This window comes from Odocoileus virginianus, chromosome 7, assembly GCF_023699985.2.
Source record: "Odocoileus virginianus isolate 20LAN1187 ecotype Illinois chromosome 7, Ovbor_1.2, whole genome shotgun sequence".
Taxonomy (NCBI): domain Eukaryota; kingdom Metazoa; phylum Chordata; class Mammalia; order Artiodactyla; family Cervidae; genus Odocoileus; species Odocoileus virginianus.
This window is the reverse complement of record NC_069680.1, coordinates 27,710,580-27,738,261: the sequence shown is the minus strand read 5'-3', so window position 1 is coordinate 27,738,261 and position 27,682 is coordinate 27,710,580. Positions and strand designations below refer to the sequence as shown.

The window sequence follows — 27,682 nt, the reverse complement described above, 5'->3', positions numbered from 1 at the left end:
TTAAAATTGTGTATAATAATAAAAGATGATGAGACGCAGCCAATAGTTTTAAATAACCGAGGCACCTTTTTATTTCCCCAGTTCCGAGACAGTCCTGATGACTAGAGTGCTCTGGGAGGGCTCCGGGACATGATTTTACAGCCGCTCTTCTGATCCCCGTGGTATTTATGGCTGATGAGAGGTTTACCCTCGTGTTTGTTTGTGTTAGGCCGGCCCACTCAGACAAGTTCTGAAACCAGAGCCTCGTGTGAGCTCTGGACAAGCGCAGGAGTGCTTAAGGCCCCATTAAGCACGTCTACAGGCCGCATCTCGTCTTCAGCCTGTCTGCTGGCAAGATGATAAAAGCGAGATGCAGATGCTTTTCTTACATGCTAAATTAGTTAATAAATCATATGCGTGAACGAGCTCCCGCTACAGTGTCAAGGCGTCTGTTAGAAGGGAGACTTGGATTGCTTTCTGAGCTGGGTTTGCTGCCTCTGATCAGGGCCCTCCTGGCACAGACCTGAGGGGTTCAGGTGGGGCCCTCAGCAGCTGACAGACGCCCCCTTGCGCAAGGGCTGGGGCAAAGCGTGCGCCGGACGTCAAGGGCAGTTACAGCGAGGGCCGACGGGCCAGCTCTGCTTCCTGTTGGCCAGTGAATCCCGGGCAGTCTCAAAGGGACAGGGGCAGCGACACGTGTGTGAGCACACGTGTGTGTGTGCACTCGTATGTGAGTGTTCACTAGGCTCCCGTGTGGAGATGGGGGATTTTCACGACCAACTGGGACCCAAGAAATTCCAGGAAGTAGCATTATAAAGGTCCTGCTGGCAACCCCAGTCTGTTTTGACTCACTTATCACCTATGGCTTGCGTTCCCAAAGCTCACAAATACGTGGCTTCTTTCTCGCCTTGTCTGGGAGCCTCCCGGGCCCCCTGGGCTTGGCTGTAGCAGTGGCGCAAGAAATATCTTCCTCCATCTCTCAGCAAACCTTTCTTGAGGACTCTGTGCTGGGCACAGCCCCTGGTCCCGTGGACCTCCTCACCTCTGGGGGGAAAGCCCCCAGGTACAAAAGGCAGTGATCTTGGGATTTGCTAAGCGCTGTGGAAGGGGGTTGCCATGACAACCCACAGGCTGGCCTTGCTCCCGCCATGGGATATGGTCCTGATGGAGGAGGCCTGGTACTGAGAAGAGACCCTGCAGCCGGGTCGTGGTGCAGGGTGGGGAGGCCGGGGCGTGCTGGGGGAGGATGTGGAAGCTGCATGGGGAGGGGTCGCCGAGTGCTCAGGTCAGCTGTGGCTGGACTCTAGATGGGGGTGGGAGCAAAGGGAGAGACCGAGGCGCCAGAGAGCTGTCCAAGGGGGCCACTCAGGCATTGTCCAGTGTTCTCCTTATTCTGTGATCAAAGCTGAGGCTACATAGCTCCAGGCTGGACATGATGAAGGCAGGCTAGGGCAGGGCAGTGAACGCAGAAGGGCGACAGATGCAGAGGTTCTTGGGTGATGGAATTAGTGGGACGCAGTGACTGCCAAGTCACAGAGAGGAGATGAGCCTCAAGGAGGCTGGGGAGGAGGCTGGGAGGCCGGCCTTAGCTCTCAACCCCTGAGATGCCAACCCTTTAACTGGTGGGCCTCTGTCTCCTTCCCCAGTTGGAACTTTGCCTGCCCCCTGTCCCCAGAGTTACCTGGGGCTCTAGGCAGGGCTTCCCATTTGCTCAGCTACCTGGGTCCCAGGGGTGCAGGCTGGTCCTGTTCGAGGGTCGACTGTAACCTAGGGATCAGTGTTCCAGAACCGGTCCATGCTGCAGGACACATCGGGGGTGGGACGGGCTGAAAGCACGTGGGACGCACCAGAGCAGCGCCCGCAGGTGGCAGGTGGTTTAGCCCCTGCACTTAGCAGGTGGCACGGCTCTGATGCTGTGATGGGATGCGAAGGGCTGACTCATTGCAGAAGACCCTGATGCTGGGCAAGATTGAAAGCCAAGGGAGAAGAGGGCGGAAGAGGATGAAGTGGTTGGATGGCATCACCGACTCAATGGACATGAATTTGAGCCATCTCCAGGAGATAGTGAAGGACAGAGGAGCCTGATGTCCTGCAGGTTGCAGAGTTGGACACGACTCAGCAACAGAACAGCAGCGTCGCCCACAGGTAGAAGGGCTTGGTCAGTGTCTCCCAAGGACCCGTCTGTGGCTTTGTCCAGCCCTAGCTGTGGCTCCCCCAACCGAGCCCTCCCCATCTCCAGCTTTCAAGCCTCCCTGGGTCCTACCCCCACCCTGCATCCCAGACCCCTCCCAGCCTGACTGGCACCCCTGCCTCCTTTTCCCAGTTGGTCACAGGCTGTCCTTCCTTACCCCTGGGAGCATGCGCCATCGGTACCCCAAAACTGCCTGATAGAATTTTGTCTGTCCCTTTTCTCTGCCCTGCAGCGGCCTTCCTAACCTCCCTAGCCCAGCTCAAGCCCAGCCTCAGTCTCAGTCTCTCACCTCCGAGGCTCTTGCCTCTGATTCCTGTCACCGTGTGGTGACTTTGGCTGACAAGTCGAGCCCTTCACGCACATGAATCACTGTCGCTCCTGTATTCAGTGCCATAGATGGTCAGAAAGCCAGGCATGCCGAAACAGGCCAGGTCGGCCTGCCTGCGTCTCAGTTTCTTTCTCCTGACAATTGGAGTGGTCCTCGTGGCTCTTTCTGATGGTCTCCTAACCCGTGTATGGGTAGGAAATCCATCAGGAAGATGGTTTCAGGAAGGCCTTTCTTCCAGGAAGCCCTCCCTGACTATCTATCCAGTTTCCACCTCCCTACCTTTTTCACCGGAACACTACCATCTCTTGTGTATCTCTTATATGCCCTACCTCCTTACTTTTCCACTTTGGATGATAGTCCTGTGAGTATGCTAGCAAAATCTCCCTGGATTCTAAGTGCCAGTGGGCACACACTACACGAAGTCACCCTGACAAGCTCTGCTGCGTGTAGCAAAGCCAAGCAACTTAATCTGAACTGCATTATCCACACTTTCCAAGGTGAGCCAAGCACAGCCATTCAGATCACGGACCAGTAGAGAAGCGGAATTCTCCAGAAGGCACTGCAGAATTCCTTCTCCAGCCGATCTGCTTTCACTGATGGTTCTTGGCTGGAACAAGTATTAAAATTAATTTGCATTCCCTGAGCGTTGAGCTAGAGAAGTGACCCAGCAGATATGAGATGGCTGGAGGAGTCATCACAGTAATAAAAATGTGCTGTTCATCACGCAGCTAGTGCTGGCCACACCATCCCTACAATCTCCAGTCTAATCTCCTGGATGTTTTTCCATCAATCATCCGAAAAAATATTTGGGGCTAGTTCTCCCATTGCTCACAAAGGGATTTTAAAATGTGCTTATCAGATAAAAGTCAATTGTTACTTCATCAGACTGCAAAGAAAACAAGAAGCATGATTTAGCTAAAAGACTTTCCCTGATTCAAAGCTATTTGCATGTTGCTGTTATTGGTTTCCTTTGCAGACCAAAGATAAAGGTGTTGTGTGTTGTTTTTTTTCCCCCTAAAAAACACAGGAAGAAAAGATCAGTTTATGTCTATTGATTAGAAGTAGAGTTGTAGGACAGTGTTATTTCCAATTAAAATAATGCAAGGTAAAAATACAGAACTGCAGAGTGGTAAGGAAAAAAAGTCTTTATGGGAACTCGCCCAATTGCCTGGATTTTATTTTCCAAATGATTTCCCTTTTATCCCCCAGTGCAGTTCAGTAATAAACCTTTCAGTGACACTAAGGATATAAATCTACTTGGCAACCAGAATGAAAGTTTATTCATCATCTATAAATCACCATATTTTGTGGTTCTCTAAATAATGCTGGGAAACCCTGGACCTGAGCAAGCAGTGACTCCCAGATCAACAGCTAGCCATTCAGACGTGTTCTAGATGTTGCTGTTTTATGGTGAAGGATGACTTGAGCCATTGCCACAGTTTCTTTACATGACTAATTTAAACTTGCCATTCAGCCCACACACGCACGTGCACGGGTACACACACACATATTCTTAAGAAAATGTGAAGGCAGTATATCACATTTTACATATTTAAAATCCTATTTTATAGCCACAAATAATAACTTTGAAAACTGAAAACTAAGTATAACTTGCTAATGTTCTGCAATCGTCACTTTTCCCCCCAGCATCATTAAGCCTAGACAATCAAAAATACATTCAAGAGGGAGACCAATTCCTTTGGATTATTTTGTAAACTGTATTCTCTGGGAGGTTTACAATGCCCATGTATGTTAAAGGCACTGATAAGTCCTGCAACAATGAAGCCTGCTTAAATTTGTTTAAGCTTTTTTTCTCTAAATTTCTTTGACCTTGGAATGCTTTTATCTAATTCTTGAGCAACCATTTTGGAAACATAGCTCTAGGAATCTTTGCTTTTAAGACTATCTATTGGGTTGGCCAAAAGGTTCATTCGGGTTTTGTTCTAAAACTTGTGAAGGAAAAACCCTAACAAACTTTTTGGCCAACCCAGTACCATGCTTTGCTAAAGAAGCCCCGACTGGAATTTCGATCTGCCATTTCCCACAAAAATCTGAGACTGCGGGGAGGTCTTCTCCTTATCTGAATCCCTTTGGTCTAGCAGTGCCAGAAAGCAATGATTGCCGCCCGCGGTCCCCTGGGCGGCAGGGTGTGGTGCCAGTTTCACAGACTGTGGCCAGCTTGGCTCCCTGGAGGCTTGTCCACTGACAGGCACAGAACCTCTCTCCACGTGGGCTCCCCTGGAACCTGTAACACGGCCCTCACACTGTCACCCAGCGGAGTCCTGCGGAGAAGGAGCAGCCAGTCAAAACCCCTTTGGAAAGCACTTCACCAGTGTCACAACGTGAAATAACCAGGGAGGGTGGTGTTCCCCACACCACGGGCTGAAAAGTGGCAGAGAAGCAATAAGCTACCAGAGAAGTAACTCTGGAACTGGGGCAGAGGCTTGCCTTCCCCGTGACACAGGCAGCTGCATCAGACAATGCCCGTGGGGGCTCTGGAGCCGGCGACCTGATTATCTGTTGCCACGGCAGCGAGAGTTTCTTCACACACTCAAAATAGGGATGCCAGATTCACTAAGAGAAAATATAGGATGCCCAGTTAAACTTGCATTTCAGGGCATGAAAACCTCTTTTAGCATAAGTAGGTCCCAAATATTACATGGAATATTATTGTTGTTCAGTTGCTAAGTCGTGTCCGATTCTGCTACATCATGGACCACAGCACACCAGGCTACCCTGTCTTTCACCATCTCCCAGAGTTGTTCAAACTCATGTCCATTGAGTCAGTGATGCCATCCAACCATCTCATCCTCCTTCGCCCTCTTCTCCTCCTGCCTTCAATCTTTCCCAGCATCAGGGTCTTTTCTAATGAGTCGGCTCCTCATATCAGGTGGCCAAAGTATTGGAGTTTCAGCTTCAGCATCAGTCCTTCCAATGAATATTCAGGGCTGATCTCCTTTACGATGCACTGGTTTGATCTCCTTGCAGTCCAAGGGACTCTCTAGAGTCTGCTCCAACACCACAGTTAGAAAGCCTCAGTTCTTCAGTGCTCAGCTTTCTTTATAGTTCAACTCTCACATCCGTACATGACTACTGAAAAAACCATAGCTCTGACTATATGGACCTTGGTCAACAAAGTGATGTCTCTGCTTTTTAATATACTCTCTAGGCTTGTCATAACTTTTCTTCCAAGGAGCAAATGTCTTTTAATTCTGTAGCTGCAGTCACTGTCCACAGTGATTTTGTCTGTCACTGTTTCCTTTTCTTCCCCATCTATTTGCCATGAAATGAAGGGACCAGATGCCACAATCTTCACTTTTTTGAATGTTGAGTTTTAAACCAGATTTTTCACTCTCCTTTTTCACCTTCATCAAGAGGTTTCATTAAAAGTATAGGATATGCTTATGCTAAAAATGTTTCATTGTTGATCTAAAATGCAGATTTTCCTGGGCTTCCTGTATAATATTTGGCAATCCTTCTTCAAAGCCTGGAAACCCCTGGAAGGACTTGGCTGTTTTCCTTATCATTCTTGTTATCTTCTCTCAGTGGTCCTCAAACCTGAGAATCCCCTGCAGGACTTGAGAGCTCACAGGACACGGGTCTAGCCCCAGAACTTCTGAGCCCGCTGACTTGGGGCAGGGGTAAGGACTTTCATTTGTGATGAGTTCCCCAGTGATGCGGGTGCTGCTGGTTTGGGGAATGAAGGGGAAGCAGATACCGTACAGATGTTGGCGTTTCTGCTAAAGCATCAGCCCCACTTTGAGAACCACAGCCATCTATCTTCTGTAGAGAATAAACAGCCCACTGATTCCATCAGTGACTCAATTCTCAGGCCTCTTATCTGCTTACTTGGAGACCTGAGGTTAAGTTGCTGACCTTCGAGACCTCTGCTCATCTGTAAAGAGGAAAACACCTGCTTTCCTGAGTCACGGGATGAACTGAGGCACAAATGGGGGCCAGGGCAGGGGATGCTTGGAGACTAGTGGCTGTTAGCATCGTGGCTGCTGCTGGCACCTCCAAGGTTATAGTGCATGTTCATATGGACCATTCCTGTGAGACCTCCCTAGAACCTTTAAGGCAGATGCTGTCCCCGCATGGAGCAGAGGAGGAACAGGAGACCAGCAAGCTTGAGTGGTCAGTTCCAGGGCACAGAGCACCAAGCTGAGGCCTAACCTGATTCAGGTCTGCAGACTTGGATCCCAAGTAGACACCTCTTTGATGGTGTGGAGGGTCAGGCAGGCCAAAGGAAGCATCAAAGTTACATCATAAAAACACGATGCTTAACGTACTAACACTAGTATGATTTTCATGAAGCAGAAACCAATGATGACTTCCTGCCATGTGTAATGAGGTCACTCAGAACTGGGGTCATGAAACCTTAGAGGCTGGTAAGGCTGCCTAGCTGCTTTGGTTCGCCTTTATTCACCAGTGAGTTCATTGTGAGAAATGCTGTACCTTGTTTTGCTGAACCCAGGGGGAAAAATGCACATTTTAGGCAACTGATGGAAGCGCTTGAGCGTTCAGTGTGTTAGCCTCTGGTCTTGTGTGGGATCTGTCTTTGAGTTTCTGATACCGCAGACAGCTGAGTGAACTGAATTTGCATGATTTTAGCCTGTTCAGGGGCTTCTTATGGCAGCCAGCCAAGTAAACTGAATCTAGGACCATAAAGGAGAAGGCCTGGGGGACAGATGGGAAAGCAGCTTGTGATGGAGCTCTTGGGTCTGAGAGAGAGAGCAACAGAATTGTGGTAAGACTCCTTTTAAACAGTTTGACTTGGGGATCTGGTTTTTCTAACTGGGGGAACTGAAGCCATGGTCCCTGGTCTGCCCATGTTGCATCAAGGATTCGACCTTATGAGGATGTGTGGGAAGGTTCGTGGGCTTCCAGAGTGCCTGGTGGGTCCTTCTCATAACCCCACCACCACCCCATGCCTCGGGGCAGGTCAGTGTCAACATGTGTGCATGCTCAGTTATGTCTGACTCTTTGCAGCCCCATGGACGGTAGCCTGCCAGGCTCCTCTGTCCATGGAATTCTCCAGGCAAGAATACTGGAGTGGGTTGCCATGTCCTTCTCCCGGGGATCTTCCCAACCCAGGGGTCAGACCCATGTCTCCTGCATTGCAGGCAGATTCTCTACCATCTGAGCCACCTGGGAATCCCACGCCCAGACCCTTTCTCAAATCCATCCTTTAGCACCCAGCACCCTGTGTGTTCACAGAGTCCCCAAGATAGTGATTCTGCTGGAAACTCGAGGATCAGTCTGCATGTGCAGGAACCAAGCTCTCTGCAGAGAGGACAATTCACTTGCATTAACCAGAAGCCTGTGATGCCTCATTTCTTGACCTGAGCGTGGAAAGAGAAATAGATTTCTCTGCAAACCTCTGGTTTCTTTTTCATTTCTTAATTTTGGATACCTTTACCTGAAGGATCTGAGAACCTCCTTGCATCTCTGAACTGTGACATTAGTGTCTCTCTTTTGGGTCCAAATGATCATTGTCTCATTGTTGTAGAGCGTTATTTTTATGTAAATGAAACACACAACCTCCACCCACTACCCAGGCGCCTGGAATGGGCAGCTCACCATGTGAAACTGTTCTTCAGGGTCCCACAGAAGCATAGAAGGACTGCAGAAAGATGACAGCGTTTATCCAGCACAGGATTTTATCATCACAAGAGCACTTTGGAGGTGAACAACCTGTGAGTCTTTAACTAGCTTTTCTACGGTGCAGTGCACACCGTTTAGCTTCTGGAGGGCTAATTAGTCCAAGGTAGACCCTTGGCTGTTGCCTATGTCAGCAAATTAGAGATCCCAGCGAGACGCGCCGAATGGAAATGATGTGCAAGTAGCTGGATTCAACTCCCGAAGACCATGATGCAATTATTCCAGCCGCAGGAAGGCCAGCTGCTCACTGGCTTTGAAACTGACATAATGAACAGCCTCCCTTGTGAGCTTAGAACACACACCTACTGGGGCCTCTTTTTTAGGGGAAAAATCCTCTAGAGGTTTCCTTCCCTAAGACATACCCCATTTCCATTCCTTTGGGTAGGGCGTGTCTTTCTTAGAAGATACTGGGCAGTGTAGACTTGGCCTCTCTACTCCAAACTGGCTTTTGTTGGCTCCTGGCTGGATTCTCTCCAACAGGCATCCCTCAGCTTTGGTGTTTTTAAGCTGGGGAAGCACATTCTAAAAGATTCTTCAAAGTGCTCAGGCTGACTGCCAAAAATCAGCTTCTGCACAGGCACTGTACTAATAAATCCAGTGTGAACTTGATTATCATTTAGATTACTTGTTCAATAGGAGAAATGAAGCTTTGCAATCAGAGCTGTAGATAAGGACTCTGTGAGGAGGATAATGAGCTCTGGCCTCATAAGCAACACATCACACTGGTGTCCAGGTGACCCTTGCTGCCTCTGGTAACACCCGTGGCTGTCTGAGTGTTCAGGACACCTGTCCTCTATGCACACATGTTTGCACACGAGGTGAGGGTTGTGATAAACACCCGCATGTGTTTATAGAAATTAATGTGATGTCGGGCTTGTACTCAGCTGCTCCCCAAGAACAGCCTCAGAAGCACCAATATCTTGGTAGCTGCTCGTTTGCTCACACTGTGTGTCTGACCTTAACTCATGAACTTAGCAATAGGCTAGTAATTTGTATACAATAATGAACCAGACACCAGACATTCAAGTTTAAAAAAAAAAAGAAAAAGAATTTTCCAGAAAGACAGAAATGGGCAATTTACTACCTTAGTAATTGTATTAACAGGGGGTTGGGCGGGGGTGGGGGGGGGTGGGGGGGTGGGGAAGCGTGCTCTATTTGAATGATAATGGGACGTAAATACAGCCTCAGTTCTTTCCTCCGTATTAGTGAATTAGAATACACGAAGCTTCAAGGAAAATCCATAAAAGATCCATAAGCTGGCTGAAAATTTTTCTCACCAGTCACTTTAATTTTATAAAGGCAGAATTCCCATTAAAAGGGTATGGATAGATGGGCTTTCACTGTATCTTTGAGCAAAGTGCGTGTAGGATGGTTTCCATCCTGTAAAACGAGGTCCCCAGTGGAGCCAGCTGCATATTTCCTTGAAGCACCATCTCCTGCTGTAGGCTGGTCCTCGCAGGCTTGCTGTGTTTCCACCCGGGGCCACCTCAGTCCTGGACTCCCTCTCACTATCAGGACGCCACTTTCTTCTTCAAGATTCAGTTCAGCTGTGTCCTTCTGTGAAGTCTCCCCAGTTGCATCCCTTCCATGATGGACCACACAGCCTCCACGAGCCCTCTCCCGATGCAGATGTCAGTAGTGACACCTGAAGGCCACGTGTATCTGGCTCTGTCCCTGGGCTGTGAGTCCTTTGTCTTACTGATCCTTGAGTCTACCGGGCCCCAAACAGGTGAAAGTTAAACAGTCAGATGGAGGGTGGCTCCCACCCAAAGCCTGTTTTTCTTTCTGTCTTTCTTTCTATTTTATTCAACTATAGTTAATTTACAACATTGTGTGAATTTCTGCTGTGCAGCAAAGTGATTCAGTTATACATGTATGTACACAGGTTCTTTTTCGTATTCTTTTCCATTATAGCTTATCATAAGGTGTTGAACACAGTTCCCTGTGCTATACAGTAGGGCCTTGTTGCTTATCCATTCTACATATAACAGTTTGCCTCTGCTAACCCCAGACTCCCCCTCCCTCCCTCCCCCATAAAATCTGGCTTTCTGTCCCAGCTTCACAGCCCGCTCTGCTCATGCTCCGCGGGTGCAGCTGAGTCCCGAGTCCCCCTATTTCCCAGCTGTCCTGAGCGCTGCTTACCAGCCACAGCAGTCCGACCTGTCTCCCTGCCCCTGAGTTGGAAGGGACTCTGCCTGGTGCGCTGAGCCGCTCAGTCACGTCCGACTGTTTGCGACCCCTTGGGCTGCAGCCCGCCAGGCTCCTCTGCCCACGGGGATTCCCCAGGCAAGAGTACTGGAGTGGGGTTGCCATTTCCTCCTCCAGGGGATTTTCCCAACCCAGGGATCGAACCCAGGTCTCCCGCATTGCCGGCGGATTCTTCACCGTCTGAGCCACCCAGGAAGGCCTTACTCTATGCAGTGGGTGCATATTCTGAACAGCTGCTGGAGCCATCCTTTGGGAATCCAAATCAGAGCCCCTACTTTAAACCTCACGTGGCTGTCTGCCTCTTACTCTGAGGAACACTCAACAGACTTGAAATTCTCCTCAACAGACTTACAAAACCCAGCAAGGATGGTTCCCACCTCCAGCAGTTACCAAATGCAAGTTTGTGTGCCCAAGCATCGTGGGGCCCAACAATACCCAAAATATGGGGTCTGGAGCAGAGAAAGGTTTATTGGAGGGCCGTATAAGGAAAATGGGTGGCTTGTGCCCCCAAGTCCAACCTCCCCTAAGGGTTTCCACAAAGCATTTGTAAAGGCATGGTGAGTGAGGGAGGCGTTGGCTCTGGCAAACTTCTGGGTGTGGGAACCCTTTGTTCTTGCAGGTGTCATGAGGTTCCTGATAAACCTCCAACAGGACAAATGTTATTTTCTGTTTTGCAACTTTTCATCTCTATATGAATGGCAGAGTGTTACACCCTTAAAGGTCAGAGCCTTGAAAAGGGGCTCTCTTATATATTTCAGGCTTCCGGGAACATTCTTAACTCACAGCAGAAGCAATAGGATACAAAGATTAATGAAATGGATCTAATACAGAGTCAGATTTGTTCTTCCCTATTACAAGGTGCCCACTAGAACCATGGGAGATTCTGGTTTAGATCCCAGTGCTCATGCGTGGGAATCATGGTCAGACTCTGCAGATGGTGGTGGAGTGCGGCCTGGGTGGAGAGCCACAGCGGTCTTTGCTCTCACCTCTGTTCCCCACCTGCCTTCTCACGCCCTCCTTCCTAGCACTGCATGCGCCATGGCCCCCTGATCCTTCCTCCTTCTCCCTCATGGCCCCCATAGCCAGCTCCTTTGGGTTATAGTGAAATACATCCTCCTCAAGGGGCCTTCCTGACCCCCCCCCCCCACTTGACCAAGTGGCCCGCAATTCATTTTCATCACAACACTCACCTGACACTTTGTAGCTGGTCTGTTCACTATCCAGCTCCTCCCTCAATCTTGAAGTCTCAAGGCGGCAAGATCTTATCAGTGTTTTTTTCCTTCTGAGCATCCCCTGGAGGCACAGTCATTGCTCCTTCAATGTAGGAGGAAAGGGGAAGAGAAAGAAATTTTGGAATGATCGCCTGGGAAACTGACCAGCACTTGTCAGGGCTCCCAAAATGTGGATTCTGAAACCATAGGTTGGTGACCATGTTCTGAGATTGAGGGCAGGTGTGGGCAGGGCTGGACTCCTTTGGACTGAAACCCAGCTCTGTCACTCACTCATTCACTGAAAGACCCAGGGCAGAGGACCCTTGGCCCTTTGAACTCTGATTTTCTGACCCTGAAATGCAAAAATTACGAGCCTGTCACAGGGTTGGTGTGAAGACCCATTGAGATCCAATAAATCCTAGCAGTTTATTATAACTGGTAGTGCTGACCCTCTGGTGTCGCACTGCCCCCTCCCTCTTCCGGCCGCTTCCCTCTCAAAGAGCCAAATGTGCTTTTTTCTTTTTCTTTCTTTGTTCTAATGAGGTCGGAAGCCATTACAACACACGATGATTTATTTCAAACCATTCCTCCAGGGAGGCGGACTTGTTCTTTTCCTCTCTTCCCGTGTTGCTCATCCCATGAGCCTGGTGCTGTTAGGAAAACTCAAGGTCAACAGCGACCAGCGTGAGGCCTGGGCTGGAGCCTGCCAGCTGGGGTCAGCACTCCTGGACGCAGACCTGCTTGCTTTGCACCTAAGTTGGCTGCTGGACGCAGAATTTAAGCTTGTGCTGAGGCACAGGGGGCGGAGAAGAGTTCAGAAAACAAAACAGAGGAGGTGCCCAATAGTCACATTCGCTTGTGTTTCCTCTTCGAAGAGAGACCAAAGCTTCATTGTGGTATCAGGTGCTTAAAAGAAATAAATCAAACTGAACCAAAACAAAAACAGAGCTGATATCTTCGGGGAGACCACAGACAATTGAGCTGAGATTTTTTAAGTGTTTTACAGGCCGTTCATAGTGTTTCTATCCCCCTGGGGACCCTGCCTCGGTCCACACCAGCCTCTCCCTCATCCTGAGTCGCTCCTGAGGAATGCTGGTGCAGACTGGAATCTAAGTCTGCAGGCGGCTCCTTCTCCCTGGAGTGGGAGTCTGTAGGAAGACACATATTTGCTTGCCTGAGACCCTGACTGCCGTGGCAACACTCCCATTTCTTTGGAACGCTGTTGGGCTCTTCCTGAGGTCTTGGGTTCTGGCCTGGCCCTGTCTAGATCGAGAGGGGAGGGTGGGCACTGGGAGGTGTCTTGGCAGATCAGAGTCCTCATGGTGAGGTTAACTCTCCTGGTTCATGCCTTTCCAAACACTGGGAATGTTTCCCCTTCACTGTGAAAATTCTGATTTCTTTCTCCTTTCTCTTGGTTCTCCTTTGAATCTTGTCTTTGAGGTTGAGTAACGGTACCATCTTTTATGTTTACAACCAGACAGAAGACAAGCTCAGCCACTGTGTCGTTTCCATATTGTAAATCAGAGCTGAGTTATAGTTCCCCAGACGGGAAAAGACTTCTTCATATCCTTGCCTCTGGTCCGCCTTCTTGTATATTCTTAAAAATTTCTGCACATTCTCAAGCTTGGGGTATCTGAAATGGCTCTGTTGGAGTGTTGAAGACGGGGAAGAGGCCCAGGTGGGGAGGCTGATTGAAGCCTGGTGGGGTCTTGGCTGAGGATGCCAGGAGCCTGCCTCAGTTCCATGACTGAAGGATGCTGAGTCACCATCTACTTCTGCCAAGTGAAGGCTGGTGCGCTGGTTACCATCCAGGTGTTCCGGGCAGTGATAGCCACTCAGATGCATCCCCGTGTAGCAAGCACCCCAGGAGCATTTTGGGGTACCAGACTTTTGGCTAATCTATAGGGCCACGAGTCTCTCAGGCATCTCACAGTTGTATCAAAAGTGTACTCACTATTTTTTCTTCTTTCTAAAAAAAAAAATGCAGACCATTTTTATGAGTGCCATCTGTAAACATCCTTGCAATTAGCAATGTGTACTTTCATTAAAAGACATTCCAGACTTGGTGATGTGTAGCCACTGGGCGCTTCTCAAAGGACACTAGACAGATGTTAGTTTTATGCTGTTTTCCGTTACATTTTCTGACCTTGGAAAGGACTGATTCCTCCCCCTTAGAAAGGGAGTAGAGGCCGAGCATCCACGATGGAGACTGTAGTTGGGAGTGAAAGCTCCTGCCCTCGGTGGCCTCAGAGGCACCAAAAACCTAGTGTGACTGCTTTGTGGACGGGATGACCACCTCCCTGACCCTGCACCCAGAGCAATGCTGAAACACGTTTTTGTGCTGCCCTGGCACGTCCCCAGTAAACTGTGACTCTTTGTTGCTCAGTGAAGCCTGCAGTCACTGCCCAAGAAGTCTGTTAGAGCTGACCCTGAACTTCATGCTGTGTTTGACTGTGGTCAAAGCCAACCTATAGGTTGCCGAATTTGATACAGTCATGCATGGTGTGTGTCTATTGAGTCCTGCAGTGTTTATATCAGGCTGGTCTTGGATTAAGGACAGATAACAGAGAGTCAAGCAAGCCCACTGTGATGTTTTTCTAGGTAAGTGCAACATCCGTATATTCTGAAATTAATCATCTTTCCTTTTTTTTTTTTCAGATAACTTGTTCAAGCCCAAAGAAAGGTACATTTCAGAGAAGGAGATGCACATGCGATCTAAAAGGTACTTGGTTGTATTGTGTGAGGTGGAAAAAGTGGGGGAAGGAGGGGTGGCTTGCTGGATCCAGGCAGTGTCCAGCGGGACCATGACGTCTCAGTCCACGTCTGAGCTCTGAGGTCTTCTCTTCATGAATTTGAAAAGCTGGCCCAAAGGAGTGCAGTTGCCGAATTGCACCTCTGAATGCTGATGTCGTTCTTGGAAAACCCTTAGGAAGGTGGTGGGTCTTGAGTTCTGAACCAGTCCAGTTATTGGCCTCTAAGAGATCCCCAGACTCAACAGAAACACTTCTGCGTGTTCCTGCCGTTGCTCTAGGCAGGTGCTGTTTATCACTGTGCACCTTCACAGGTAATTTCATAAGAGGGGGAGGAGCTGGGTCTCTGGGCCTGCAGGAAAGCTTCCAGGCCTGCAGGTGGATGGTGTGAGGGGGCCACGGAGCCACAGAGGGCCACCAGCCAACCTTCTTGGCGCCTGGCTGCCGCAAGCTCTCCGTGTCCTGCTTGGCTAGTTGCAGTTCTGGACGCCCCCTCATTCTCACCAGCACACAAAAGCTGCCATTCTTCCCGAGCTCAGGCCTCCCAATCCACACGTAATAACCCGGCAGAGTTCGCCAAGTTCATGCAAGTAACATGTCATTAGTTTATAATAAACTATCTGGCATTAGAGGGGGATTATAATAATTAAACCAAACTGATAGGGCAACTGAGAGAAACCATTGAAACAGGAAGAGTACATTTCTCCCCACTCTAGGCACAAAATCTCTGCTTTTCCCATGATTATATTGTTTCCATGATCATTAGCCAGCTTTGATTATCTGTAGGGAATCTCTCTGTAAATTTTAAAAAAAAGTGTCAGTGGTGGGAAGGAGAACGCTCCCATTAACCACCGGCTTCACAGCATTCTAACTGGGGCTTTAAAGGGCCACTGGGGGTCAAGACCTGCTGTTTCAGATGTATGACGCCGTGTACACCTCATGCCCAAAGTATTCCTCTTTCAATTTGGTGGAAATTCAGCCAATGGTCCCCTCCTGGTCCCTAAGCCCAAAGGCACTATTGTGGAGGCTCGATCTCAAAGCAGCATCTGTGGACAGAGCATCGCCCTGTCATCTTAGTGAAGACGGAGCTGCCTCTGAGAGGACCAGAGAGTAATGGTGCTATGTCCCCTGTCGTGGCTTCCCTGGCTGGAAGCTGGGCTCCTCGGACACAGTCAGAGAGGCATCTACTCTGTGGTCTGCCCTGAGTGGACCCAGACCCCGGCTCAGACTTCACTCCCCTGCAGAATCATAATGTTTCTTTCATGTTCTTTGTTACTAATTCTATTACTAAATTGCACTTTCATTTTAAAAATTCAAGCACAGGAGAGAGAACTGAAGTCCCTCATGACCAGCTATCCCCCCTCCTACCCCACTTCCCCAACCTTGTCCTGCCTCCAGAGACACCATAGGTATCAGCATCCTTTATACCCTTCCATGCCTTTTTCTCTGCCTGAAAACAGACATTACTTGTTACATATACAATTGTCTAATTTTTGACCATAAATAGGATCATGCTATGTATTATCTTTCTATAACTTGCTTCTTTTACTTTATGTCTGTGGGGTCTTTCTGTGTCAGAAGATATAGATATGGATGATTTTCTTCACTGATGCAGAGTAGTCCATTGCATAAATGAAAAATAATTTGTTAAGGATGTTCTTTTAGGAAAATACTGCAGCAGAAGCTCCAGGATTGAGGCCTAGGAATTTTTATCCTAAACACCCCACTTAGTCAGATGGTTAAGATTGGGACAATGTGTCTCTATAGGTGCAGAAGGATTTCCACTGTGGATCTTTAGGACATGTCATCTTTCCTACTGATCCTGACGGCCTGCTCCTGGTTCCTTCTAGAACAGCTCCTGGGCTTGGCAGTCGTGTATGCACCCAGTAATTCATACTATGCTGACGCCGTCTGTGCCAGCCACTCCGATGGGTGCAAGCAGTTCCTGGGTTACTTTATGCAACGTGGTTGGGGGCCAGTGTTGCAAGAAGTCAAGCAGACCAAGGCTGGGCTCCCAGCTCCTCATTCACCAGCTGAGGGATGTCACTGGCCTCCTGACCTCGCTGGGCCTGGGGCCCCTCACTCCCATAACAACAGGACACTGCACGGCGTCTCCACCTGGTGTGATGGCTACCCGGGAAAATTCGTGTCAGATGATTAGACTAGTAAGGGCCCCTCCTACACTGTCGGTGGGAATGTAAGTTGGTATAGCTCCTATGGAGAACAGTAAGGAGGAGGAGCCTTCAAAAACTGACAATAGAGCTACCATGTGATCCTGCAAGCCCACTCCTGGACATATACCCAGAGAAAACTGTAATTTGAAGAGGTGCATGCACCCCAGTGTTCATAGCAGCACTATTCACAATAGCCAAGACGTGAAAGACGCCTCAGTGTCCATCAACAGATGACTGGATCAAGATGTGAAACATATATACAGTGGAATACTACTCAGCCATAAAAATGGATGAATAGCGCCATTTGCAGCAACAATGGATAGGCCTAGGGATGATCATACTCCGTGAATTAGGTCAGACAGATATCATATGATACCGCTTATACGTGGAATCTGAAATAAATGAACTTACCTGCAAAACTGAAATTGACCCACAGACTTCAAAAAGAAACTTATGCTTCCCAGGGGGAAAGGGTGGGGAAGGGATAAAGCAGGAGTTTGGGAGTGACACGTAGGTGCTATTCGTGTAAAACAGACAGTCAACACGACCACTGTGCAGCACCAGAAAGTGGACTGTTTTCAATAACCTAGTATCTGAAAAAGAATGTATGTACATGTATAAGCTAAATCACTGCTATACACCTGAAACTAACAGTATTGTAAATCAGCTATACTGATTATAGCCATACTGTAAATCAGCTCTATATTTTATTCAGTAAAAGATAATTTTAAAAGACAAATTCATGAAAAAGATGATTAGCCTAATGCCCATTAACCAAGACGATGTCTTGCTAATGCTGCCATTATCAATCTTTTTATACTTTGTAATTATTATTTTAATAGGGGGACTTGTTAAATTTTGTTGGGCTTTCAAACAGGGAAAATAAAAGAGATGTTCAGCCACATGTCACCAGTGCAGCATCCTCAAAGCTCAGGCTGTGTGTCCCCTCTCTGTCCATGGATGCCAGCCAAAATCCTGTTTGGACTCAGTACGTACGCAGTCTCTGTAGGGAGATGGGAAGGAAGGGCCCAGAAGGAGGCTCCTTGAGGCCCTGCTGGTGTCGTGGCAGCTCCTAATTTTGCACCAGGGCAAGCATGTGATGCTTACGCCTAAGATGTGTTTGGAGTCAGCTTACTCAGGAATGAGGGAGGCGAAGAGGCAGACTCACACATTTTGTATGTGTGCCGCTGCAGTTCGACCCCAGCTACTTTCGAAGATTCGCTGCTCCTTTCCCAAGTCACAGGAAGACAAAAGCTGAGAGGCAAAAACAGTATTTGGTAAAAAGTAAGTTTACACTCGGGGCTTCCCAAGTGGCTCAGATGGTAGAGAATCCACCTGCCAATACAGGTGATGCAGGAGACACAGGTTTGATCCCTGGGTCCGGAAGATCCCCTGGAGGAGGAATGGCAACCCACTCCAGTATGCTTGCCTGGGAAATCCCATGGACAGAGGAGCCTGGTGGGCTGTAGTCCATGGGGTTGTAAAGAGTTGGACACGACTGACTGAGCATGCACACACACACACACGCACACGCGCGTGCGTACACGCAGAGTGGCCAAATCAGTAGGCCTAGCAGCTCTCATTTTACAAACAAGTGGTCAATTATCACGGGATGGAGAGAAAGAAAAGTGACTTCTAAGTAAATCCCTGGCCCCTCCAGCTCTGCCCTGGGTGGGGCCCCATCTACTACACAGCCCCCGCCTGGGCAGCCCCCTCTGAAGACAGGCAGGGGAGCCCCGGGTCTCGGGGTCTCCAAGACACAAGGTGGTCCAGAGGGGGCTGATCTCCCCTTTGAAATGGAAGCGCCTGCTGACAAGACAGGAGGCAGAGCCTTGGCAGATGCACACTGTCCCGCTACCATTTCAAAATGTTTTCTCAATTTGTTTCAGAATCTATAATAACTTGCCGGAAGTGAGGAAGAAAAAAGAGGAGCAAAAGAAAAGGGTGATCTTACAGAGTAACAGACTCCGGGCCAAGGTCTTCAAAAAGGTAGGGGACCGGCTGCCAGCAGGTGTGACGGGTGTGTGGTGCCCAGATGCTGGGCCTGAACTTGACGTCTTTGTCTCTGCTTCCCCAGCAATTACTGGACCAGCTCCTTCAAAGGAACGCGGTCTAACCACAGGCTGCCCCACCGACCCTCTACCTGGACCTGGGATGACTTCAAACGCTGGATAAACCATTAAACTTAACCGTATCTTCATGACGTGAAACACATATTTTACTTTTGATGTTTTTTTTTTCCCCCATAAAGCAAAGCATAGCTTCCTGAATTGCTGACCTAAACCAAGCAGAAACGATAACCGTTGAGGAAATGGATCTTCAGGCTGCAGTGGGGTAATCAACCCAACAGAACCCACTTGATACAGTCCTTTCATTTTTTCACTTCTGAATTTTACCTTTTGCTTCTGATGTTTACCCCTACAATTTCCACCCAGACACAAAAGCCTTCTATGCTCTCACAGGCTTAGATCCCTGGGGACTGGCTTTTTTTTTTTTTTTTTTTCTTTTTCATCGAATTTCTAGGACCTAAATACATCACTTTAAAAATACCATGCCCAACTTCTGCCAGTTCTGCAAACTCCAGATTTTGGACCGTTGCACAGTGTGTTTGAAACCCCTCTGGATGTCTTACCATTAATACTGGAGGTGACTTTGGAGATAGCCGGCTGCTCTGACAGAGACTGGGGACCTGTTTCTCGGTGACCTTGGGTGGTCAGAGTTGCCCCCACCACCCCCTCCCCACTCCTTGCACCTGTCTTCATTCAGCAGAAGAGTCTATATCCACGGAAGCCATGAGGGCAGAATTGGCTGGAAAAGAGTTGCAGGTCACATCAGTGTTTTTGGCAAGCCACCCCTCCCCAAAAGAGTTACTTGGCTGAAAATGGCCTGAAGGCTCCAACTCTGCCATTTGATCCTCCACCTTACAATGTCCATTATTTATAAATGTGTTTGGGGAGTGAAGGACAATAGTTTTACCAAAAATGGAAATAAATGCAACTATTACAAAAATCGTTGCCCTGTCCCATGTTCTGTGTTATGAAGCAAGCAGCCAGTGCAGATGGTGCTCAGAGAGAAATGTTGCCAAGTTCCAGGGGGGATGAGCCAGCACCTTCGGACTGTCAGAGTCACAGGTAAGGGCCCTTGAGCTTCCTGATGTCCGGGTCCCTTCTCCTGCAGGGTCTCTCCTGCCCCTTCTGCTGGCAAAGCCTGGCATCGTGGCATGGGCAGAGGGAAAGCATTTCAAGGGCCTGGATCCACTTTAACAGAGAACGCAAAGAAGGGTGCACGGGGTCGTGTGGGACGATTAAGAGCTGGCGTGGGTGGTTATTTCACTTGGCTTAGTCTGCTCATCTCTCTCCGTCAAACGGAGATCGTTACAGTGCCTTCTCCTTAGGTTTACTTGGGAATGGAATATAAGCCAGTGTGAGCTGAGTGCTTAGAAGGACGTCTGGCCCAGAGCAAGCAGCTAGTGTTTCTTGTCATCTCTACAGACGTGGACGTAGTGTCCTGAGAACCCTGAGCACAAGCCCACCGGCTGTTCATCTCTCAGCCCCTCTGCTGGGCGCTGAGAAGATGCGCCAGCAAGACTGTTGAGCCTGTGGGTGCTGCTGCAGCAAAAATCAGTCATGCACACTGAATGCTTTGTGTTTTCTCAAGCTCCGCTCATTCTTAGAAACAGTTTTGACAGCCTGGCTACTCATGCCCTTAAGGTTAATTTGGTTTTGGTGAACTTATGAGGCCTCTTCTAGAATACAATGTTGAATTTCTATTTACATTTTTAATGCTTTTTAACAAAAAAATATTCCTCATCAAATGCGTGGTATTAGTTTGGGGCAGTCTTTTGTAGGTAGCTATCTTGCCACAACTTCTACTTGTTTTTCTTTAATATCTTCAGAGAGTTTCCAAAACTTTTCCTAACCGATAATTTAAATTCAAGGCCAAACCACTTCTAGACTGTTCTGTGACACTTTCTAAAAAGTGGATTTGTGTCAGTTGATATCTAAATATCTCAGAGTGCCTGGGTGGGGCCAACTTTCAAAAATGCCCAGAAAGGGCTTCCTGCCTTTGCAAACCTGATGTCAAGTCTTAAAATCTAAAGAACAAGTAAAAGCCCACTTGAGACTAAATGCCACTGAGTTATGTATTCCTGAGGACAGTTCTTAACTAAGGTGCCTGAGGTAAGTAGTGGGTAGGAATTTATAATGTCTGTTGAGGTTTGCTTTCCTCTGGACAGCCAGCTCAGGACAAGGCTGCAAGTTAAGTTTTAGTTTCTGCTCAACTAATTTCTTTCCTCCATGATTATAGTTGATTTTTAATGCTGATGGATGTGCTTCAGTTCAGTCTCTCAGTCGTGTGCAGCTCTTTGCGACCCCATGGACTGCAGCACAACAGGCCTCTGTCCATCACCAACTCTCGGAGCTTGCTCAAACTCATGCCTATCAAGTCGGTGATGCCGTCCTACCATCTCATCCTCTGTCATCCCCTTCTCTTCCTGCCTTCAGTCTTTCCCAGCATCAGGGTCTTTTCCAGTGATGTGCTCAGTTGCTCAGTTGTGTCCAACTCTTTGTGACCCCATGGACTGTAGCCCACCAGGCTCCTCTGTCCATGGGAATTCTCCAGGCAAGGATACTGGAGTGGGTTGCCGTTCCCTTCTCCAGGGGATCTTCCCAATCCAGGGATCGAACCCAGATCTCCCTCATTGCAGGTGGATTCTTTACCATCTGGGCTACCAGGGAAGACCAATGCTGATGAGTAAGTTTCAAATATCCAGTATTTCTATTTTAATGAGGTCATTGCAGAAATATAATAATGCTATTAATATAACAAATATGGAAGTAAAGGCCTGAATCCTATTAGCCATCCCTATAGCTCTGTCAGGAATTGGTCACCATGTGCTAGATTCTCTTATTAACATCAGATTTAGGGAAAGACTAGACTTTGAAATTAGAATGTATCATCATCATAACTTCAGTATTCACATCCGGTCCTGGAGCTGATTTCTTTGCACCAGAGGGTGTTTGGGTTCTGGCACACAGTGATCCTTCAGTGATAAAGCAGGTTGCAGGAGCAGGGGGACTGTGGCTGATATTCACGAGCTCGGACCAGACAACACTTGGAACCGTTTGAGAAGGCAGAGCAGATGGTCACAGCGCCAGGCCGCCTTGCCGCAGTCTCCGTGCCTTCACGTCGAAGGAGACACTCCTATTTTGGTGATTTGTCCTCTCTGCCAGCTGGTAATGGAATAATGGAAAAACAATTGCCTGGGTTTTTTTTTAGCCAGCGTCTGTTGCCAACCCAACTTCCTGGAAGCTGTGTGCTCTTGGGGTGAGTCAGCAAATGCTTGCTCAGATGAAATGCTCCTCATTGAAAGAACTATTTGTGAAACAACCAATGGTTGAAGAGCAGTTGAAAATCCTCTTCTTTCTGAAGTTCTCCCACGTCAGCACTTGCTGGTATAAAAACCTCAGCTTATGGACCTGGTCTCCCACTGTACCAAGTGGCCGACAGTCTGAGCGTGAGGCAAGTCAGAGGCAGAACAAGAGAAGGAGGCATGAGGCTGCCTCACCCCACCGGAGGGTCTTGGACAGCGGAGACAGGAGGGCTCTGGGTTAAGGAGTGTGATGGAAAAAAAAAAAATGATTCACTGTGGCTTTGTGTGAGGGTGTTGGCGTGTGCATTAAAAGCAAAGGAAATGATCTGTGAAGTGAATAAAATGAGTCTATCAGCAGATGGTTCTCCGTGAGAGAGCTCATTGCATTTGTACTTTCATCAATACTTGATCATGACCCACGAATGTCTAGCTAAATAGAAACCTTTGGGGATCGGCTGTCACGGAGCTGAACCAGTCGCCCCATGGACCAAAACACTTCAGAAGTCTCTCCAGCCTCTCTGTCTCATGTGGACATGATGTCCCCCACTCCTCCAGAGCACAGGCTGTCAGAAACTTCCCCGAGATTCCATCTCCCCACCGGCGGGCTGCTGGGGAAGCAGGCGCCTCCTCGCAAATGTTTTCTCCACATGGAGCGTAGCGACAGGGCTGGCTCATCGCCCCCAGCACGGAGGGTTTCTTTCAAGTCCCGCTGGCCGCCTCAGGCAGAGTTCTGATCCTGGGACCCCCAAGAGACTGTCTGAGGTAGTTGTCTGGGGTGTGTAGCAGGGGGGCGTTGAAATTCTTCCCCCTTTTCTTGCTTCTCTAAGCAGGAGAATCATATCCACATCAAGGATGCTGTGACCTGCCAGGCTGCAGCCAGAAATGTGATTTCAAGCAAACATCTTTCATTCAGATCTTCACACGTCAAGACCTTGATGAAGGGGCCGGAAGTGGGGAGACTTGACTTGGATTTTTCAAAAAGGCTGGGTGCTTCTTATCAAAGCTTGAAAGGGAAGAGAAAGAAGTCTCTGGTTTAAATTGCAGCTGAGGGAAAAAAAAAGATAAATTTCTTTAAACCGTTTTGATGGAACAGCAGCAAGCATGAAAGACGTGGGGAAAGTGTCCTGTGGATGACTTTCGGAGCATCCTCCCTGTGTTCAAACAGCTTTACTTTGCTGACATACCTGAATGAAGCAACAGCTGTAACTGACATCAGGGTAAAGATATTACAACCGTTAACCCATATTAACAGCATATGACGTGTAATGTCTTTTCATCAAAGCCAACCGGGCTGCCGCCTCCCTTGCCCACTGATGTCAGGAAGAAGGAAATTATAAATCTTTTTACTGCTGCTGACTTATAAAGAAATACACCCACACTGTGTGTTATATCCACTGTGGTTTCTCATGACCGTTGCTATTACATGGATTCCAAAGGAATTAGTGATGACCATCCTCTTAACTGTTACGTGTTGCCAAATATGTGCTTGCTGTTAAAAAACAAACAAACAAACAAACAAAAAGCCATCGGGTGCATGTAAGGATTTTTTATGTTTGTGTTTGCTTAAATATATACCTGCAGGCTGGTTAAGCCAGATTTAATTATTATATGCTGACATCATTCCAAGTCTTACTCTTTCAGCTGAAATGTAATCAAAATGACAAAATGATCCAGGGTATTTTTCTGGGTTTTTGGTAGCCTGTGACATTTCATTAACAAGGCTAGGCTTATGTGTCTACAAATGGATAACACAGATTTTTGCATGGATTGAACTAGGGTGTGTTGTTATTCAGTTGCTAAGTTGTGTCTGACTCTGCAATTCCATGGACTGCAGCATGCCAGATTTCTCCTTCTTCTTCACTATCTCCCAGAGTTTGATCAAATTCACGTCCATTGAGTTGGTGATGGCATGAAATCATCTCATCTTCTGTTGTCTTCTTTTCCTTCTGCCTTCAGTCATTCCCAGCATCAGGTCTTTTCCAATGAGTCGACTCTTCACATTAGTTGGCCAAAGTATTAGAGCTTCAGCTTCAGCATCAGTCCTTCCAAGAATATTCAGGGTTGATGTCCTTTAGGATTGACTGATCTCCTTGGCTGTCCCTTGGCAGTCCAAGGGACTCTCAAGAGTCTTCTCCAACACCACAGTTCAAAAGCATCAATTCTTCAGCACTCAGCTTTCTTTATGGTCCAACTCTTACATCCATACATGACTACTGGAAAAACCATAGCTTTGACTGGATGGACCTTTGTCAGCAAATTAATGTCTCTGCTTTTTAATATGCTGCTCAGCATGGACAGAGGAGCCTGATAGGCTACAGTCCATGTGGTCACAAAGAGTTGGACGTGACTGAGCGACTTCACTTTCTAGGTTGGTTATAGTTTTTCTTCCAAGGAGCAAGTGTCTTTAAATTTCATGGTGGCAATCACCATCTGCAGTGATTTTGGAGCCCAAGAAAATAAACTCTGCCACTCTTTCCATTGTTTCCCCATCTATTGGCCATGAAGTGATGGGACTAGATGCCATGATCTTCATTTTTTGAATGTTGAGTTTTAAGCCAACTTTTTCACTCTCCTCCTTCACTTTCATCAAGAGACTCTTTAGTTCCTCTTTGTTTTCGATGATAAGGGTTGTGTCATCTGCATATTTGAGGTTATTGCTACTTCTGGCAATGTTGATTCCAGTGTGTGCTTTATTTAGCCTGGCATTCCGCATTATGTACTCTGCATAGTTGTTAAATAAGCAGGGTAACAATATACAGCGTTTACATACTCCTCTCCCAATTTGGAACCAGTCTGTTCCATGTTCAGTTCTAACTGTTGCTTCTTGACCTGCATACAGATTTCTCAGTGGGCAGGTCAGGTGTTCTGGTATTTCCATCTCTTTCAGAATTTTCCACAATTTGTTGTGATTCACACAGTCAAAGGCTTTGGCATAATCAATAAAGCAGAAATAGATGTTTTTCTGGAACTCTCTTGTTTTTTTGATGATCCAGCGGATGTTGGCAATTTGATCTTTGGTTTCTCTTCCTCTTCTAAATCCAGCTTAAACATTTGGAAGTTCACAGCTCATGTACTGTTGAAGCCTGGCTTGGAGAATTTTGAGCATTACTTTGCTAGTGTGTAAGATGAGTGCAATTGTGCAGTAGTTTGAACATTCTTTAGTCTTGCCCTTGTTTGGGATTAGAATGAAAACTGACCTTTGCCATACCTGTGACCACTGCTGAGTTTTCCAAATTTATTGGCATGTTGAGTGCAGCACTTTAATAGCACCGTCTTTTAGGATCTGAAATATCTAAACTGGAATTCCATCACCTCCACTAGCTTTGTTTGTAATGATGCTTCCTAAGGCCCACTTGACTTCACAGTCCAGGATGTCTGGCTCTAGCTGAGTGATCCAGCATCATGATTATCTGGGTCATGAAGGTCTTTTTTTGTACAGTTCTTCTGTGTATTCTTGCCCCCTCTTCTGAATATCTTCTGCTTCTGTTAGATCCGTACCATTCCTGTCCTTTATGAGCCCATCTTTGCATGAAATGTTGGTATCTCTAATTTTCTTGAAGAGATCTCTAGTCTTTCTGATTCTGTTGTTTTCCTCTCTCTTTTTGCACTGATCACTGAGGAAGGCTTTCTTATCTCTCTTTGCTGATCTTTGGAACTCTGCATTCAAATGGGTATCTTTCCTTTTCTCCTTTGGTTTTAGCTTCTCATCTTTTCTCAGCTATTTGTAAGGCCTCCTCAGACAACCATTTTGCCTTTTTGCATTTCTTTTTCTTGAGGATGGTCTTTATCCCTGTCTCCTGTATGATGTCACGAACCTCTCCCCATGGTTCCTCAGGCACTCTATCAGACCTAATCCCTTGAATCTATTTGTCACTTTCACTGTATTATCATAAAGGATTTGAATTACCTCATACCTGGTCTAGTGGTTTTCCCTACTTTCTTCAATTTAAGCCTGAATTTGACAATAAGGAGTTCATGATCTGAGCCACAATCAGCTCCCGGTCTTGTTTTTGCTGACTGTATAGAGCTTCTCCTTCTTTGGCTGCAAAGTATATAATCAATCTGATTTCGGTGTTGACCATCTGGTGATGTCCATGTGTAGAGTCTTCTCCTGTGTTGTTGGAAGAGGGTGTTTGCTCTGACCAGTGCATTCTTTTGGCAAAATTATTAGTCTTTGCCCTGCTTCATTCTATACTCCAAGGCCAAACTTGCCTGTTACTCCAGGTATCTCTTGACTTCCTACTTTTGCATTCCAGTCCCCTGTGATGAAAAGGACATCTTTTTGGGGTGTTAGTTCTAGAAGGTCTTGTAGGTCATCATAGAACCACTCAACTTCAGCTTCTTTGGCATTAGTGGTTGGGGCATAGACTTGGATTACTGTGATATTGAATGATTTGCCTTGGAAATGAGCAGAGATCATTCCATCATTTTTGAGATTTGAATTCAGCCTAGAATTGGAGTAAAGGTCAGTTCACAGAGTCCCAGCTTTAGTTGGTTAAAATCCAGAGGGTCAACATCCTTGTTCAGTCCTCCACCTGCTGGGAGCCTTAGTTCCTGCTGAATTGAGAGATCGTATATATATCCCTGAGGAGAGACTCGGACTCTGATTTATCACCACACTCTTGTCTGACTGTCTTTTCTCCGTCCCTGCGTTCCTCTGTGTCCTTAAGATGGTTTATTACTGAGACCTGTTGAAGGGCAGCACTGTGGCCAGGCTGAGGTCTTGAAATGGCTTAGGCCAAGATGGTTCTCTTATGCCAGGAAAGCCATCTTTGGCTGTCTTGCTCCCGGGACCCCCTGACACGTCTGCTCACGTGGTGACGCCCCTGCGTCCCCAGGCCCTGTGCTCTGTAGCCCTTCCCTACAAAGCACTCTGCTCTCACGTGTCCAGATACCCTGCAAGTGTGTCCCTCAGTAGGAGACCCGGGTTCGATCCCTCAGTGAAGATCCCCTGTAGAAGGGAATGGTAACCCACTCCAGTATTCTTGCCTGGAGAATTCCATGGACAAAGGAGCCTGGTGGGCTACAGTCCATGGGGTCCCAAAGAGTCAGACATGACTGAGTGAATAAACATGAGCACCGCTAGTTTCTGCATCTCCCCACGGGGCAAACAGGAACTTCTGGACACCTTCCTGCATGCCCCATGGGAAGGCCTGGAAACACACTGGGGAAACAAGTGATTCCTCTGTCCATGCTAGTTCAGTTCAGTTCAGTCGCTCAGTTGTGTCCGACTCTTTGCAACCCCATGGAGAGCAGCACACCAGGCCTCCCTGTCCATCACCAACTCCCAGAACTTACTCAGACTAATGTCTATTGAGTCGATGATGCCATCCAACCATCTCATCCTCTGTCATCCCCTTCTCCTCCTGCCTTCAATCTTTCCCAGCATCAGGGTCCTTTCCAATAAGTCAGTTCTTCGCATCAGGTGGCCAAAGTATTATAGCTTCAGCTTCAGCATCAGTCCTTCCAGTGAATATTCAAGACTGATTTCCTTTAGGATTGACTGGTTTGATCTCCTTGCAGTCCAGGGGACTCTCGAGATTCTTCTCCAACACCACAGTTCAAAAACATCAGTTCTTCGGTGCTCAGCCCTCAAATCCATACATGACTACTGGAAAAACCATAGCTTTGACTAGATGGACTTTTGTTGGCAAAGTAATGTCTCTGGTTTTTAATATGCTGTCTAGGTTGGTCCTAGCTTTTCTTTCAAGGAGCAAACGTCTTTTAATTTCCTGGCTGCAGTCACCATCTGCAGTGATTTTGGAGCCCCCCAAAATAAAGTATCTCACTGTTTCCATTGTTTCCCCAG

At 47.5% G+C, this 27,682-nt stretch overlaps 1 protein-coding gene across 12 annotated transcripts in view; it reads left to right on the top strand.

Moving 5' to 3' along the window:
- C7H10orf90 (chromosome 7 C10orf90 homolog) overlaps positions 1 to 19,513 on the top strand; it is a 384,378-nt gene extending 364,865 nt beyond the window's left edge. For 9 of the 12 annotated variants that reach the window (XM_070470407.1, XM_070470411.1, XM_070470404.1 and 6 more), the window contains 3 exons: positions 14,237 to 14,300; positions 18,392 to 18,491; positions 18,580 to 19,513. In XM_070470407.1, coding sequence (XP_070326508.1) covers positions 14,237 to 14,300; positions 18,392 to 18,491; positions 18,580 to 18,618 — 203 coding nt within the window. In that variant the 3' untranslated portion in view covers positions 18,619 to 19,513. Of the gene's footprint in view, positions 1 to 1,926; positions 2,125 to 8,098; positions 8,195 to 14,236; positions 14,301 to 18,391; positions 18,492 to 18,579 lie in introns of those variants that run through there. The other 3 variants (XR_011488667.1, XR_011488668.1, XM_070470406.1) reach the window with 3 other exon arrangements.
- The last annotated feature ends 8,169 nt before the right edge of the window (positions 19,514 to 27,682 follow it).